Source organism: Aulonocara sp. 'chitande type north' Nkhata Bay, linkage group LG10 (assembly GCF_057382095.1).
Source record: "Aulonocara sp. 'chitande type north' Nkhata Bay isolate Kocher_YH1m ecotype deep benthic linkage group LG10, A_spYH_male_GT1.1, whole genome shotgun sequence".
Classification (NCBI taxonomy): domain Eukaryota; kingdom Metazoa; phylum Chordata; class Actinopteri; order Cichliformes; family Cichlidae; genus Aulonocara; species Aulonocara sp. 'chitande type north' Nkhata Bay.
Window position 1 is genome coordinate 34548196 of NC_141353.1, and position 18548 is coordinate 34566743.

General features: G+C 40.9%; 1 protein-coding gene across 5 annotated transcripts in view; it reads right to left on the reverse strand.

Annotated features, from left to right (window-relative positions):
- Positions 1-18548, reverse strand: part of LOC147321278 (unconventional myosin-XVIIIa-like) — a 61025-nt gene that overhangs the window by 18444 nt on the left and 24033 nt on the right. For all 5 annotated transcript variants that reach the window (XM_086309642.1, XM_086309639.1, XM_086309644.1 and 2 more), the window contains 17 exons: positions 17615-17705; positions 17136-17328; positions 15314-15400; positions 13677-13815; positions 12443-12602; positions 12165-12351; positions 11374-11599; positions 11172-11281; positions 10095-10160; positions 8132-8260; positions 3221-3364; positions 2964-3053; positions 2674-2793; positions 2433-2550; positions 1083-1210; positions 771-925; positions 3-126 (listed from right to left, as the gene is read on the reverse strand). In XM_086309642.1, the coding sequence (XP_086165768.1) occupies positions 3-126; positions 771-925; positions 1083-1210; positions 2433-2550; positions 2674-2793; positions 2964-3053; positions 3221-3364; positions 8132-8260; positions 10095-10160; positions 11172-11281; positions 11374-11599; positions 12165-12351; positions 12443-12602; positions 13677-13815; positions 15314-15400; positions 17136-17328; positions 17615-17705 (2267 nt within the window). The remainder of the gene's footprint in view (positions 1-2; positions 127-770; positions 926-1082; positions 1211-2432; positions 2551-2673; positions 2794-2963; positions 3054-3220; positions 3365-8131; positions 8261-10094; positions 10161-11171; positions 11282-11373; positions 11600-12164; positions 12352-12442; positions 12603-13676; positions 13816-15313; positions 15401-17135; positions 17329-17614; positions 17706-18548) is intronic.

Below are 18548 nucleotides of genomic sequence, written 5' to 3' on the forward strand. Positions count from 1 at the left end.
ACCTGCAGCTGCTGGCGGAGGTTAAACATCTCACCAGTCATTATGTCTTTCTCTCGAGCCAGCTTCTCCCTCTGGCTCCTTTCCCTCTGTACCTCAGCCTGAGCCTGGTTCTGCTCCAGGTCAAATCTGGAAAACACACACACACACACACACACACACACACAAAAAAAATATTTTAAACTCTAAACTAACAAATCAGCTTAAAGAAAGATCTCTCAGAAATAGATCTCTGCATCATTCATTTCTGTGCACAGTATGTTACTCAGAGAATTTGACTTTGTTATACGGGAGGCGCCAGGCTATCATCGGTTCTATTTTAGCCTCCACTTCTGTCCCCCTCTAATAGCCATCAATTTACCATTGGGTTGTAATAATGTGCAAAATGTTTTCTTCAATTGTCTAGGGCAGAAACACTTATGGTTAGTGAACTTAACAGCTAAGTGTTTCATGCTGTCAGCTTGTTGTAATTCTCTGTTTTTCTCTCTGAAGCGCAGCCGAAAATAATTTCACCCACAGAGCATCTTCAATTAGCCACAGGGGAGAGATCACATTCTGCCACAGTGATAGCTTCTCAAGTGCTTAAAGTCTTGAGTCATTTTCTCAGCTAATGCAATTCCACAGATTACAGAACATCTCAGTCACTGTTCAAATTAAAGAAAACTTTAGCATTAGGCGAGTAGACCAGTGCTGCTTAATCCGAGGAGAAAAGAGCTATATGCTCTCTGCAATGTGTGTTTATGCAAGAGAACTGGACAGGCAGTTGAACTGACTTCCTCTGCTTCTTCTCCAGATCATGGTTGCGACTTTGCAGGCCCTCCAGATGAAGCTTGGTGTCCTGCAGCTCGGCAGTCAGTTTCTGGCACTTTTTCTTCAGCTGCTGCACAGAGCGCTGCAAATCCTCATTATCCGTCTGCAAATCAGCCAGCTGCAGCACACACACACACACACACACACAATTCTTTAATGAAAGTGCAACACCTAGTATTACTATTACATTTCCACAATTAAAATGTTATAAGTGTGAGACAAATTAATTTAGATTTTTTTTTTTATTATTATTTCAAGTTGTAATTTGCTCTTGCCTTTCTCTCTACATGTCTTTTGCTCTGCTGTTCCGTCTCCAGCTTGTCATCAAACTCCTGCTGAAGTTTCTTTTTGGCAAAGTCCATTTCACGAACGGCTCGATTGTATTTTATCCGCCACTCTCCTCCTAGAGGAAAGACATGCAATTTAGAAAATGTCTGTGTGACATTTGAGCATTTCCTGACTTTAATGCAGGTCCAGCCAGGTACACAGAGGAAGAGGCGTAAAAACCACAGACATGATGGATGCGTGGGATTTTGGAGTGCACTGCACTGGCTGCGATGATTATCACATTCAAAGACTGAAATAAAATAATCTTTCTGGAAATAAAACTTTTGCTTAATCAGATGCTGAACTTACAAGGTCAAGGTATTCAACAGGAAACTACAAAGAAGGCTTTGTGTTTTAGCTCTTATCTTGAATAAACCTGAGATAGGAATTCAGAGCACACCACAACAGTAGTTAGAGGAGGACATGTCTAAGTGGCACTTTCCACAGTTCTTAGGCAACCTTAATTCTGGAGCTGTCATAGGCTATCAGAACTATAACAGCAGCCAGACAGACATTTGGGTTCAGGTTCATTTCCAAGCCTTATCATTTTAGAGGCTGTCCACTTCTCCTTCACATACCAACACAGGCTCCTCCATCAGTGCTGCTCATTAGCATATATATAGCATAATGACAACTTGCAGGGCCACCAGCTCTGATCCCACCGATTACTTTCTCATTCATCTAAGAATTCTGATATGCTCTGTAATGGCTTGTCTGCTGAGGTGGGTTGAAGGAGGTGGGAACACAGATATAAAAAAAAAAAAAAAAAGACCCATGGACAATATGCTCTCAGCAGGCGCTCTCTTTCCCAGCAGGGGGAGACCAATCAGAAACAAGAATTAGTTGTATGCCTGGGAGCAGACATCCTAATCTCCTAGCGGTTAATCCTAAACTTGGAAAATATACTTAACAGTATTATGCAGGATGTGACCAAGTCTTACTGCCATGTCTCCTGCTGAAACAGCTGAACAAAGCCATTCATTCCTGCAGCTACAATTAGTATAAGGGAGATTTTTCAAACTGTGCACATAATGCTGGTCTGAGTGGTTCAGTAAATTATGCTTCTGACCTGAGCTGACATGCCCATTAGGCAGGCTTAGGTAAGCTGCTGAAAGTGTCGCAGGGTGCAATTAATTAGGGAATTTAAAACAAATGCTTAAAAAACACTGATGACCGAGACTATGTTATTCAAAAAAACAGAGAAAAGTTTCTCCGAATTATCTTCAAATTCGATCTTGCATGTAGCAATCTCTGGTGTCACGACCAAATGTTAGATATCAGTGTCTTGCTCTACTAACCAGCATCTTCATCATCAATGTCCATCTCCCCATTTAGCTCTGATGTTTTCATGAGTCGTGCTTCCATCACCTCCATCTCCTGCGATTCTAACTGTTTCTTCATGGCATCAAACTTTGCCTGGAATGCACAAATTCAGTCAATAATCACACAGAGCATGTCAGTCATAATAAACTGAACTTCAGAATTACTATAAATTTTAAGTGTGCATCTTTCATATATATATATTTCATGTTTATTTGCCTGTAGATCCTTCATATCTTTCTCCAAGCGCAGTCTCTCAGAAGTCTCAGCCTCCAGCAATTGGGATGCTGACTCACTTGTGCTTCTCTCATCAGCGAGCTCTGCCAGCAAGTCTGCGATCTGATCACAAACAGGCAGACGCACACGGGGTGTTATGCAAAGTTGCAAACTACTGGCCACAGTTCCTGTGCAAGTAGGTAATCAAATCTTTAAATAAAATAAAGAGTGCAACTGCACCATAAATCTCCAAAAACTATCCAGAATGCACTACCATAGGCAGGGGGACCCACCCTGCTCTCCAATCGATCTGTATTGAGTCTCAGCTCATTTCGTTCCTTCTCCACTCTCTCAAGCTTCAATTTCTGCTGCTGAATCTCCTCCTGGAATACAGAATATAGCTGTTTTATATCAGATACATGTTATGTTATGTTATGTTGGAGGTCAATGTCAACAGTGATGACAGTATGTAGAATAGTGCAGACACGGAATGCATTTAAAAATATATTAAATCCTTAAAGATTCAACAGGTTGGGTGAGGTTTGCTCACATCTTTGCTCCGCATCTGGTCCTCTGTGAGCTGCACTTTAATGAGGGGCTGCACTGTGGTAAAGAGCCTCCACCATGGCCAGTCCTTCACTCCACGGTTCTTCTTGATGTTTTTTTGAATACAACGGATGGCTAAATCCTGAATCTAAACACACATATGGAGAGTCAGTCACCAAAGAGAAATCTGTGAGAGTGCAGGCAGTTATTTGCACAACAAAATACAAACTCATATTGAATGTCAATGGCATAAAAGTGATGTAATTACTTCCAAATGTATCTGTAAAAGATCCCCTATTATGACCTTAGAACCAGCAACAATGCATGTAATATGCAGCACCAATAGCTTGAATGCAGACAAATTGTTTGCACAGGTACCACATGGAGGCAGTATCCAGACTAAATGCTGCTTTTATATAATCACTGGAATAAATACTTTCCAAACTCTACCGTTACCATATCATCCGCACCATTGCTGAACAATATTTGAAAATAACTACATTCTTCTGCTATATTGCATATGTATGGGCAAGCAGATATCCCGGGACTTGCCAACCTCCACTAGAGAGTTTCCGCCGAGTGTGTTCCAAGGCTGGAAGCTAATTTTGATTAATTAAATCAAACATTTTGGCAGCTAATTCCAAGTATTACACGATTTCCATGCTGCTTATGCATGAGGCTCTCTAGCAGCAGCAGATTATGGGCAAACCCAATTAGAGCAACACAATTCTCAGCATCAGGTACATTTTGCCCTGAAGGTACTCTCTATGACCAATTAGGATTTGTCACACAGTGAAAGCCTTAACATGGAGCAAAATGCTGCAAATCTCTGACAGAAGAATTAAACAGGTCTCACTTGTCATATCTAGTCTATAATGAATAGGAAACAAACAAAAGATTATACAACATGAGCACTGTGGATAAATATTTTGGTATTCATATCACATTAACAAGGTGTGACAACTGTAAGACAGTGTGAAGTGAATGAAAAATTTGAACCAAGGTTAATAAACAAAAAGAAAAAAAAAACACTACATTCTTTTCCAAATATTCTATACATGTATTTCGGGTTTGATTGTCTGTATACATGTAAGACTTACTGTATATGTATTAGATATTAGATACCTGCAGCAAAGTCTGAGCATAAAGTTGCCATTTAGTAAATAAATGAAGCAACAGGGCTCCGCCAGGGCTGCCCTTTGTCTCCGGTTCTGTTCATAATTTTTATGGACAGGATTTCTAGGCGCAGCCAAGTGGCGGAGGGCTTTCGCTTTGGTGGCCTCAGAATCTCATCTCTGATTTTTGCAGATGATGTGGTTCTGTTGGCTTCATCGGGTGAGGGCCTCCAGCTCGCACTGGAACGGTTCGCAGCCGAGTGTGAAGCAGCGGGAATGAGGATCAGCACCTCCAAATCTGAGGCCATGGTTCTCAGCCGGAAAAGGGTGGAGTGCCCACTCCGGGTCGGGGATGAGTTCCTGCCCCAAGTGGAGGAGTTCAAGTATCTCGGGGTCTTGTTCGCGAGTGATGGGAGAAGGGAGCCGGAGATCGACAGACTGATTGGGGCTGCAGCTGCAGTGATGCAGACGCTGCACCGGTCCGTCGTGGTGAAGAGGGAGCTGAGTGTAAAAGCGAAGCTCTCAATTTACTGGTCGATCTACGTCCCTACCCTCACCTATGGCCACGAGCTGTGGGTAGTGACCGAAAGAACGAGATCGCGGATACAAGCGGCAGAAATGAGCTTCCTCCGAAGGGTGGCTGGCCTCTCCCTTAGAGATAGGGTGAGAAGTTCGGCCATCCGGGAGGGGCTCAGAGTAGAGCCGCTGCTGCTCCACATCGAAAGGAGCCAGCTGAGGTGGTTCGGGCATCTGACAAGGATGCCCCCTGGGTGCCTCCTGGGTGAGGTGTTCCAGGCATGTCCCACCGGGAGGAGGCCCCGGGGCAGACCCAGGACACGCTGGAGAGATTATATCTCTTGGCTGGCCTGGGAACGCCTTGGTATTCCCCCAGATAAGCTGGAGGAGGTGGCTGGGGAGAGGGAGGTCTGGGCCTCTTTGCTTAGGCTGCTGCACCCGCGACCCGGCCCCGGATAAAGCGGATGAAGATGGATGGATGGATGGAATGAAGCAACATCGGTTTCTGAGGATTTCTTCATTATAAACAAACATAAGCTATAAGCTTTATCATTCTGGCTCTTTCTACACTTTGTACATTATTCATTTTTAACCCTAAGCTAAACCAAAGACATATCTTATAGCAATGCACTGCATACTGATACCTTTACAACTGCAACTATAAAGGTATCATCTGCGCTTTGATTCAGAACCATGGGAATGCATGTTTCAAATGAAAAAGATATTCTGTAGAATCCCCCGCCTGAGCTCAGCTGTGTGCTGATTCCATGCAAATAATTCTAAAAACTACATTTGTAGGGTACCTGAAGGACAAAGCTCCCAATATGGCAAGTGCCTGCTGAGGCAAAATAACAGACTTTTAAAATGTCAGGTTGTCCCCTTGAGGAGACAGTTGAAAGGGGAAAGAAAAAAAAAGGAAAAAAAAGAGGAAAAATTGTGGTTTTGTCATTTAATGTCACATGGGCTTGGCACAGCTTCACAAGGTTAACATGCCAGAGAATATCAATCAAGGCAACTTGTGACTTCCTGTCACATCCATATACATCAACCAGTAGCTGTCTGAGAGCTTCATCAGAACTCACTTGCACTATTCCAGAGGCAAATTACCATCTAATGTACATGCTAAGACTGGATACTTCAAACAGTGTAAGAGGCAATGAAGACCAGATCTGTTTTCGCAGAGGGATATCAGGGAAACAGCAAGGGTGCCAGTCGATGTTATTATACAGTGATTATTCTAAGACTCGACAACAACACACTCTGCAAATCTTCACAGTAAGAGAAAGAGAGATGGAAATTACTCAATATTCGACACATCCCTGCATCCTCCCCAAGTCTGGTGTTGACTAATTGAATCAGGAATAATATAAACAGAATGATAATCAGGGGAAAAGATGCCCTTCAGATAATTATTGCAAGGAGAGACTGTATTTACCATGCATGCAACAGCTGTATGGGAATAAATTGTTGGTTAGAAAAAGGCAGAAAAGGGGTAGCAAGGGGCTGCAAAGCCACTTTCAGAACAGCATCTTGCTTGTAATTTCTCTACCAAGCACAGTTTTATATCTCTCACTGCTGAGTACAGAAACTGACCTAATATTATTAAAAGCTTTGGTATTTTATGACTAGTTTTGAAGTGCTTGAAAAAAAAAAAGAAATTCAATAACTACATGACGTCCATTCATTTATCATTTCAAGTGTGGAATTTTTTAATGCAAGTTTAGAATAGAGTAATAAGCCAGTTAGCTTAGCTTAACTCAAGGACTAGAAACAGAAGGAAATATTTAGCCTTGTATGGTTTTAGAGAAGCTATATGACCACCTTGGCGGTAGAGGGCCCTTACAAAAGGCTCCAAAGAGTTTTGTTACCCTTAGACTCAGGCTAGCAGTTACTCTCTGGTTTTTTTAGTCCTTAATCTCTACCTAGGATGCTGCTAGCTGTGTGGTCTGCTTTCATTGGGAATAACTCAAGTTCTTTTGAACTGAATCAAAATGAATTGGTTTGTGGATATGAAAGTAATGTGCATTAAAATGTCCACAGCTTAAATAAACCTCTGCAACCCTGACTCGATGAGGGGTGCGTCATAACTGCATATTTCATGTTACCTTGCCAACCTAAGTTGAGTTTGAGATAAATACAATTGAGATGAAATAAAGTCTCATCTTTCTATTATAGATACATGTGCAGGAGGGAGGGGGCTAAAGAGGGCAGAGGAAAAAAATTTTCTTTGCTAATGGATTTTGTAATTGCACAGTTGCCTAGCAATTTTGAAAGGATCCTTGGTGTTGATTTTCTTCAATTTCTAGCCATTGTAAAGCAACAGGCACTTACCCTGCTTTGCTGTGTAAATAATCACTTCTGAACTTGATAGAGAAAATGTATTGGGGTTCCAATTTTAGACCAACATACATTTAAGTATTTGATTTAAAAAGAAAGGTACCAAAATATGATATCTGAAAGTCCAGATATTTTAAAGGTCAATTTGATTTACCTCATTACAACATTGACAATGTAACAATTGACAATGTTTGACTGGCATCATATTACAACTAAACAACATACGTGCTTCCTAACAGTATGTCATAGTGGATGGAGAGATAAGTAATGTAATTCCATTTCTGCTGGTTCATCACAGCCCAGCTGAAGTGGCACATTCACTTAAATAGTACAACGTAATCATAGAGGGAGAAAAGTACTGCAGGGTTCTATACATCACAAGAGGACACATGAGGTCCAGAGAGATAGACTCACACAGGTCCTGGTAGAAAAATGGAAGATGGATGGAATGGATGGGTATGAGAGTCAGCAGCATGTTTGATAAGGCTACAATTCAGGGGAGTGGACTGATAAAATGTCACAGAAATGGAAATGTCACAATCAAATATCGCCTTGGGAAAGCTGATTGGATGGATTACAACGAGGGATGGGGTACAGCCAATAGATTCAGAGAACCTATTTGCAATTAGCTGAAGATTTACAGCAGGGCTGGTTATATCTACCCCAAGAACAGAACAAACTAGATCTAAAATTGGCTCTCAATTCTGAAGTGCATATCCTTCACCTACTTGACCTACTTCATTTTGCTCAGCTGTGCAAAAACTAAAAATAAAACAATAGACAGTGTGTTGCAATTACATTGTTTTTTCCAATTAAAGTGAATTCATTCAAGTTTCTCCCCTTCAAACTTTGTTGACAAAAACCTGTCACAGTTGTATTTAGGCTTCAGTTAAGATTACGACAACATTTGGACTGCTCGTTTCATTTCAGTATAGAATCCCGCATACCTTTCTCTTCTTGAAGGCTTGCCGTGCCAGGTAACCTCTACAGGCAGCTTGGAAGAGGGTTAGATTGCACTTGGTCTGCTCATCCCTCTGTTCCTCCAGCTTAGCCAAGGTTCCAGCTCTGAAGAACAGCTATAACAAGAAACAATCATACACAGATGCTTATTAGCAAAGCGTAAAACAGTTCAGACAATTTTATGGTTATTTTTGATATTATGAGATTTAGAGGCCCTGCTTTAATGTCAAGCCCAGCAGCACAGTTAAAACAGAGGGGAGTTAAAAGGTAAATTAATGCACTGAAGCAACTAATCAATAAGAAACAGTTTAATCCACAGTCAAGTGAGTCTTATCTAAGTGAGAACCCGGGTGATTAAGTTATCTCGAACAATCAGCCTTGTCCATTTCTAATCTAGGGCAAAGGTAAAAAAAAAAGAGGTAAACAGACAAAGAAAAGCACATTATGTCATAGCCTGTTTATACCCATGAAGGATTTGGTACCATGATACATTCCAGATATGATGGCAGGAAGCTATTAAAATGGACAGGATGACCACGCGCACACACACACACACACACACACACACACACACACACACACACACACACACACACTTTCTCAAACTAAGGTCGCTCTACAAAGTGTCCATGCTCCTTAAATTCCAAAATCCATATATAATATGTTAACAAAGCAAGAGCTGGGAATCATCAAACTGTTTTAGCAAGCAAATCTATAAAGCAGTAGCAAAGAAAGATACATTCAATGGTATCAATGAATATTAATTAAAACTCTCAAGGCAAAAAATAATCTGTTATTCTTTTATTTTTATTTTCAAAATTGCATGCAGGCATCATGTAGTAGCTTTATGCAGCTATGTTCCTTTCAGGCATGTGGCTATCTCTAATGGCAGATTTTGTCCAGTCAAGAGCTTCTCATTCACTGCTTTTAGTTGGTTTGGTGTAAATGGTAAATGGCCTGTATTTATATAGCGCTTTTACTAGTCCCTAAGGACCCCAAAGCGCTTTACATATCCAGTCATCCACCCATTCACACATACATTCACACACTGGTGATGGTAAGCTACATTGTAGCCACAGCCACCCTGGGGCGCACTGACAGAGGCGAGGCTGCCGGACACTGGCGCCACCGGGCCCTCTGACCACCACCAGTAGGCAACGGGTGAAGTGTCTTGCCCAAGGACACAACGACCGAGACTGTCCAAGCCGGGGCTCGAACCGGCAACCTTCCGATTACAAGGCGAACTCCCAACTCTTGAGCCACGATCACCCATGTAATTGGCATGCAAGTGAGACAGGTTGCCAAGACACCACTGGAATGCTTTGTGAATGGCCAACTGTGCATGTCTACTTCTGAGCCCATTTCACACTCCAAAGTGTGGCACCATGTGAAGCCGCCTCCAAACCATTCTTTTGTCATGTGTTTTATAAAAGGGCCATGCACACCGTACAGTATCTTGGAGCATAAGTCCCCCTCTTTTGTACTTTACTGTTTGATTTCATTTTGACTGATGGCCGCTTTCCAGCTGATAGGATTTAATGTGCATTTTGAAGCAATGTTTACTGTGCAAATCATACTAAGGTTGTGGTGAAAAACAGAATGCATTAAGAGGAGAAATTTGCTCCAATAACCTGAAAAAAACATAGTAAATATGGTAATATATATGGGCAAGGTAGAGACATGACTCTTGGGTAACCACTGGCTAAATAACTTGAAGAAGGGACAAGGCTTGGCAGGTCTCCAATAAAGGATGGCAAACAAGCCTCAAAGAGGAACAGGTGTACTGAAAGACACACATCCCCAGACAGCAAGTGTCATAAAAAAAAAGAGTTGTGTACTACTGCTCTGTGGTGAGAATTTCAAAACAGACGCAGAGCAATTCATAGCAAATGTTTATTCAATACATTTTTAAAGCTGTTCATTTGTTTGTGATGTGTGGGCATTACTCACCCTGCTCAGACCCATGTGGTAACTGCTCTTCTCCAAATCCAAGGACTCCAGAAGCTCCTCTACAGCCTGAGTAAATGCATACATGCACACAAACACACATTCAGCCTTTCAAAAGGTGGATCCAGTGGTGCTACTGACACCACAACAATAGAGCGGTCTACAGTTCCCCCTTATCTGTCATGTTTAATAACTACAGTGCACTTTTTCTCCTCTTCTCTCACTCTGGATTTTGTTTTAAAACCAAGTTGGGATGCAAAAGAAAAAATACAACAAACCAATTACAACTTGCCCCCTAAGATCCACCTGCACCTAGTCTATTCATCATGATCCCCTGTTTTTCTTGACCTAGTTGCAGCTCTAAACACACACATCCCATGTAGAGTTACACCAACCCAAACACTGGAGCCCCCCCTCTCCCTGTTCAGCCTGTGTATACTGTCCGTCTATTGTTGTCCGAGCCTCTTCTCTCTACTTGAGACTCCACTTTGAAAGACCACATCTAGATTACACCAAGAGAGGTTTGCCACGAATACTGAGGGGCTTTTGTTTGCCAGTGTTTCCACAGAAACTCAGCTCCAACACACTGACACAGGGGAAAGGAGTTATATTCACCCCTACCCACATTCTCTACCTTGCTTTCTTATTTCTCTGCAGAAAGAAACTTCTGTATTTTTCTCTACTACTCTTCAACTCATGTTTCTTTCATAGGTCTTTATAATGAAGCTCAAGCCATCCACATTTTTTATAAATTTAAATTAAAACCAACAAAAGCAGTACTGTCACAGTGTAATAACCATGGCATTTAGAAAAATAGGCATTTTTATTTTTGTTTGCAGTAAAGCACTTTCTAAGCCCTGATATTGATCAGCTTCTTTCACAGGCATTATAGTGATGAAGTTAAGCTGATTAGGTCTTTACTATTAGCCCTGATGAAGCTTTATGTCTCTGTCAGTAGGCTGCTGACATCAGGCTGTTGAGATCAGGTCATGAAGCTGCCTCCTCACATCATCAATCTTCACTGTGCTTGGCTAGCGGCACAGCTGTACATTTTACTCCCTCTCTCAGTGACTGACTTACTCTCTTCTCGTCCTTCACTATATAATTTCTTCCGTGCTTCTTGGTGAGATGCGGTGCCAGCACATCAAAGCGCCGTCGGAACTCAGAGAACACCATGTGATCAGGGTAACCTGTGAAAACCGGTATTGAATAAGATTTAATCTGACAGGCTTTTTTTTTTTTTAATACACATGGACAAGGGGGTATGTTTGCTTTACCTCACCTTGTCTGTAGATTCTTAAAGCATCAAGCAGCTTAGATCCACGTATCTGAGCACGGAGCAAGGCTACATCTAGCTGCATTAAGCTAGGATCTCCACTCTCCCCTTGAGTCTCACATTCCACTCCTTTGAACAGAGATCCACTCAGCGCCTTGAGGGCATCCGCCTTGGGCAATATGCAGTGAACAAACTGAATCCTGGACCTCCGCAACATGTCAAGAAGCGCATCCTGAAAAGGACAGAGCAGGATTATAAGCAGCCTGGTGGGAACAGGTCAAGAGTTAATGCAGCGTCTTCTAATAAAGCACAAGTTAAGGTTTTTAGTTTTTGACTCTCTTGTTGAGAAATATGTTCTTCTTAAAAGTAGTGGTACTGATAACAGCATTAGTAGTAGTAGTAGTAATAGCAGCTGTTTTGAGCTGCTCCCATATTCACAAGGGTTCACCACACCAGGTAGCTCCACATGTTCATTTTTTTTAAATAATAAATAAAACATAAAACACTAGATGCTCTTTCTAATGCAACACCAAAGTAATGTCTCTTCAAGGGACTGAAACAGGATTCTTGTTTGGCAAATGTGTAAACCGCTACACTATGCAGCCACTAAAACAAAACTTCTTAATGGCTTAATGTCGTTTTCTCTGTTGTCGCTAAACAACCGGCTCTACTTCATTTATAAGACTTCAGGTAGAGTCAAAAACAAATTTAAAACTTCTCATATTTACAACAGCATGTTTTGTTGTGCCTTGTGGTGCCCCACATCCCCAAGTAGCCATCACACCCTATGCTCTCACCACTTGAAGTTTTATCTGAATGCACAAAGACTTCTTCTTGATGGCAGCTACTCCTGTGACGAAGGATTTCCTCATGCTAGTAGCCCGGCGCAAAGACAGCTGGGAAACACCTTCAAGGCCAGCAACAGACCCGGACAAAACTGTGGTTCCACCTGTGCGGTTCATGAGCAATGAGCCGATGATCTTTCTGTAAGAGATGCCGTAATTCAGAGTGTGATGTTTTATAATTCAAGTCTGCAACACTAAGGAACAACAACTCCTGCATGGTGGATACTTACTTCTGCGAGTCCTGTAGGAGGGACGCAGCATTGGTAGAGGCGGGATTCTGCTTGGCATAGCTGAGCCACCCTCGTGCATCATACTCCACCCAGTCTGTCCCATGGCTGTGGCCCAGCAGGAAATTATGATCTTTTTCACTTTTCAACAGGAAAGTGTGACCTAAAGTAAATGGGGGATCCAGTGTAAAATCTATTAGATACATATACAGCGAGATAATGAGAAAAATCATATTCAAGACTTCAGAAAGGGGTTTACTGTCTGCATGAGTTTAACAAAGCAAGTAAATTCATCACATCCTAATTAGTCTGGTGTGTGCCGCCTGTCACAAACCTGCATAGATTTTACTGATAAAAACATCATGATGAACAGTCTGTTCCTAGTAAACCTTATTGTTTAATGGGCCACTTTATCCATGTAGTTTTAGTGTGAGACATTTAGATCCAACCATACTCCACTTTCATAGACGATATAACTGTCTGCCACAAGCATGATGTACTAGGTCATCAGAGAGCTGATAGACGAAACAGAGGAGCTCAAATCTGACCTATATGAAGAGTTTTAATGAGAATTCTGAAGCTGAGTGGCTCCATAGTGTAGTGGTTTACACATTCGCCTAGCAAATGAAAGCTCCCTTATTTGATGCTAGGAGGAGACAAATCCCTTTGGGGCTGCGTCAGAAAGGGCAACGGGCGTAAAAAAAAGAAATAAATAAATCTGCCAAATCGAAGCTGTGGAGCTACCCACTGTGGCGACCCCTTGTGAATAAGGGAGCAGCCAAAAGTAGCTTTAATGAGAATCCACCAGCTGTTGTTTTGGAGTACTAAAATGACAATTTGCGTACCATTTTCTAGCTCTATTAGGGAACTTTTTAAAAGCTTCAGTTCTTATTGTTAGAGAATTGCTAAGAAACATATGAATCGGATATCTGTGACTGCTCTGCAGAACAACAGCAACTGGTCAAATTAAACGAGATATTGTGATTTGGAAATTCCATATTATAGTATAGCTTTAATGAGCTCATTTAAACTGAGACAATACAGCGTACTATAAAACAAAAGGGGAGTTTATATATACCCATACAATATATAATGTTAATGAACATCTTTGTTTTTATTTTTTTTTATTCTTTTTGAAAATGAAAATACAAGGATTTTCTGTTCATTTCTGAGAAGATCACTATTTGTATTAGTGCGACCTTATGCATGTGTGTCTGTGTGTGCATCTTCCCCTTGCCTTTACTCTCGCCCTCAGCAGGTCCATAGTAGCTAAACAGGCGTCCCAACAGTGTTTCCTCTGAACCCCCAGGCTGCAGTGCCTCCTCCTCCATCAACCACAACAGACCCCGGGCCTCATCTGTTCGCACTGTCCGTACCTGTCCCCACACACACACACACACACACACACACACACACACACTATTCTGTTTTACCTTTATGACCCTCTATGCAAAAGATTTTACAAAAGGAATGTCAAACATGAGTAATAAACATCTAGTTCATGTTAGTGTTTAATGGAATATATTGATGAGTCACAATATATTTAAGATATTATTATCCACCTCCTACAAACAATAATGACAAAGCAATAAGTATTAATTATAAAAAATATCCTTCAAATGCCTGGTGCTGGCCTCTGTAGTGAGCGTTTGCTTACATATAAACCATTCTAAATGTCAGCGAAAATACTTTGCCCTCTGTTTTCCCAGTCTGAGCAGTGTATCACAGACATGGAGATATTGTTAGCAGCGGAAATTTAAGTTTCAATAGCATTTGTGATGTGAGCATACTTTTAGCAGTTTACTGCAATAATACCGTCATAACAGTTTTAACTTATTCCACACAATTAAAATAGGGAAAATGTGGAAAGTATAAAGGGAGAAAAATTTAAATAATGCAATTAGTTACACAATTAGCATGTCATTGTTGAATAAGGGTATGCCAAATATATGTCACCATAATACATAACACACTGAAGCGTTCACTTTTAAGTCAGAGACATTGAGCATAACCATCTTGTTGTTCAAGCTCATGAGAAAGGTAGCTACTGTCTAAATCCACCCTGGGAACTGTGGCTTAAGAAGCAAATCCACAAAACCAAAAAATGCTTTAGCAGCCATCAGAAGTTGCACTGGAGACATCCTTATCAGCAGTGCACACTACGCTGACTACAAATACAAAACAGGTTATCAGTTTGGAGAAGACATGTGACAACTATGAGGCTTGCAATGAATCAAGCATTAAGGCTGTTTGTGATAACAGATGTCTGAGCTACAACAGGAAAAAAAAAATATCTGTGAGGGAAAAAAAAAATCTTTGATCAAAGTGTCTTTGCACTCTAAACAGCATAGATCTTTATAGCTGACTTTAGAAATGACTTTGAAGAATCTGTGTTATTTTTACCCTTCGGTTTTTAGTGTGATGTACTACAGTTCACTGCTTTTGATGACATTCCCATTAGAGTGGGGACCCTTTAAAAAGTAAAGCACTCAAACCAAACACATCGGAATTACAGCAAAGTGATCTATGGACTCTCTAAACTCGGCCATTTCTGTTTCCATGGTGCAGATCATAGGCTGGAAAGGCCAAACATTGATTTTCTTTCTTGAAGTCAATTCTCTAACCTTTCTTTTCTTGCTCCCACCCTCTCTTTCTAGTCTCTGCCAAACAAGTCTAACATAGAGAGAAGTCTTCTGATGCTTAGAGACATTATTCAATTTTTTTCTTAATTAAAAAAACAATATATTGTACCCAGGGATTAACATTAACATCTGAAAATCAAACATTTTATGGTACTAAAACCAAGGGAAATGAGAAATTATGCAAGTTAGATGTGTGACAATAAAATGAAGAAAGACAATAAAACAAGCGTACCAGTGCTTGACTCGAAGCTTGGTCTACCACTGCCACAGACAGAGACGTGCTGGTTTCTGTGTCGTCTAAGGAAAGTTCTATGTTTTCCTGGAGGACAGCAAAGAGATTGACAAACTAATGACCTATGATGTCAAAAAATAGGATTTTGAATGCTAGGCCATTTGAAACCCACTGTCATAGACCAATAAGTTAGCAAAATATATATTTTTTAGTTTTGAACTATTAACAGGATAAATGAGAAAGCGACAGAGAGCAGAAGATTTTTAGAGAGGCAATGGTACAGTGGTTAGAACTGCTGCCTCACAGCGAGTAGGTTCAAGACCTACCATCCAGCTGGGGGTTTCCTGTGTGGGTTCTCTCTGAATACTCTGGTGTCCTCCCACAGTCCAAAGACATGCATCTTAGGTGCACTGGTGATTGTAAATTGCCCATAGGCCTGGTTCTGAGAATGTCTAATTATCCGTTTCTGTGTTAGCCATGTCAATGACTAGCAACCTGTCTAGAGTGTACCTTGCTTTTTAGCATATAACAGCTGTCACAGTCTCAAGTCTTTATATTTTACCACAGCTCCAAAATGTAATAGCATTTTATAGGTTAACTACAACTATTTTAACTTGGTTTAAAAAAAAAAAAAAAAAAAAAAGAACAAATACATTGTTATTAAGCCATAAAGATTTGACCATTTTGGTTGCAGCTCCATTAGTCATTTCTAGATTAATGTGGCACATGATAAAAATTATCTGAGATAAAGCTATAGCTATAAAGATTAAGAGATAAAGTAACAGTGCATGGTAACAGAGTGGATCATGCTCCAGAAAGGGGAGAAAATGCTGGCATGCTAATAATGTGGCCACGACAGATGCCAGTGTTCAAGCTGACTGTGTATGTGAAGTCTCCCCACTGATTTTTGTTCTCTGCTGCGGAGAGTCCATGTACAGAGGAACGCAAAAAACAGAAAAAAAAAATACTAGCCAGAAAGCTAGAGCGCCCAACAGCAATTTATTCAAAAATATAAAGGCATACTGTGTGTGCCGGTTGTGTGTATCACAATTTAACCCGCCTGCCTGTCACTGTGATTGTTAAGACTGTGTGCCGTTTTAAATGAGTTTGACCCAGTTTACAATGACACTTTCACAGGTTCTTATGTTTTCAAGATGTACTGACAAGAGAGAATTACACTACACGCATTTATGCAATATTTCATCTCATTCCAACTCCATTTCTGCCATGCAAAGGATGTGGGTGGGAAATCCCAGGATCCTTTTTCAGAAGCAATGTATCTGAAGCAATATAATCAGGATGTCTGGGTAACTCCAGTGTGATATCAGGTGAGTTTTTAATAAAAACATTGTTGCAATGAATTGAGACATAACTGTAAGTAATGAAAGAAAACTTTCTATTTGTCCTCAAAAACACTAAATCCTATGGGATGACTACACCCATAGTTATGATGGTCCAGTCCTGCTAGACAGAACGTTAAAGAGGACAGAAGTAGAATAGATCTTTAGGGAACAACAGCACTGCTGTGCAGCTGGGCGTTTCTCCCACAGGCAGCTGTGAGTGACTTTACTTTGATCTTGGCAGAAGCGGTGAAGACTGGCATCACTAATGAGAAGGTCTAACACATGAACTACTTTGACTTGTCACAGCTTGTGACAGGTAGAACAGATAGTGTATCTGATGTGTGTACACATACTCTATTGGAGTTGATATATCTGAGAGAAAGGACCAGACAAGGGGAGAGAAAGGGTAGGAGGAAGGCAGAAACAATGAGAATGAGGCTGTTTGTATGCACGGTGCATAATACTTTACATGGCATTACCTCTTTGTATCGCTCCAGCTCCTGAACAAAAGTACGCTGGTAGAAGAGGGTCTGCAGACGCTCTTGAGTGTAGTTGTGGCACAGGTCTTCAAAGGTTGCACCACATTCACGCTTAGCCAGCCTTGGGTTTTGAAAGCCTGGTGTGTCCACAATGATCAGAGAACACAGGGAGTGCTGGCTGGATTTCAGAGCCCTTAAGCAAACATGGTAAATACATACACACACATAACATTAGCAGTGCCATATTTGACAACCTCTTGATATAACCTCATCTCATGCCACTATATCCCTAACTGAAATAAAACTGGCTCTAATACTCTGAAACCATTCAAACATTCTTGTTTAAACACAAATGATGGTTACTAAAAGTGACATGAGGCATCTACATTTTTCTGTTGCATACCGGTTCAGCACAATCATGACATCTTCATTACAAATGTAATGTACTGTCAGTAACACACCAGAGAAGAAATACTAACCGGTTTATTAGAGAAATGACGGTAGTGAAGAGTTCAGAGTAAAGCCCGGATGCCATGGCTTCTAAACACTCCATTGCTGTTGCTTTGAATGCTGATATAAAAACGCACAGAGTCAGAACAAATCCTCAATAGCTAATTCACAATATCTCCATCAGCAAATAACACAAGAACCAGTTGAATAGGAAGGAGGAATGTCAACATGTTGAACTGTAAAAGCTTTACTGAAACTATAGTCAAAGCATTTGATTTAAAAAGGAACTACATTTCCATGGTATTCAAACACATTATTTTCTGAGTTAGAAGGTATTGAAAATACCTACAAAAGTGTCTTTCTGAAGCAGTGTCATTTAGGGATCAGGTGTTTTGGAAACGGTCAAATCAAACTGAATACTCATGTCTGTGCCCAGAGGCAATGGCCACCTGTTAAGCTTTCATAATTCATTACACCATCACATAAGTGAGTTTATTGTTGCATAGGCGATATATTCATGTGTGCACACACGTCAATGACTATATGCTCATGAATGAGGGGAGATGCAGGGAAGGAGAAACAAAGGTCATTTCTGTCCATCCCTACTGTGAAAGACCTTTAACTGAGTCGTCATGCCCTTCAGAATGTACTGCAGTCTTGATGAACCAACACGTGTGAAAAATCAATGTGAGGCAATTATGATTTCAGGGACAATGAATGAAGAGTGGATCCAAAATTGCTTGTCCCAACATAGTATGCGCACCTATCTGTCAATAGCCATTGTAAAGCTGTGGTATTCATTACCAAGATAAGCTTTACTTTTTCTCTCCCTTGCATTTTCCCTTTGAGTGATGAGCAGCAACATATGCGTGTGCAAGTGTAAATAGAATGAGAGTGACAAAAAAGAAAAGGTAGGGAGAAAGGGGGGTACTGTGAGGAATAAAGAGTAAAGAATATGGTGGT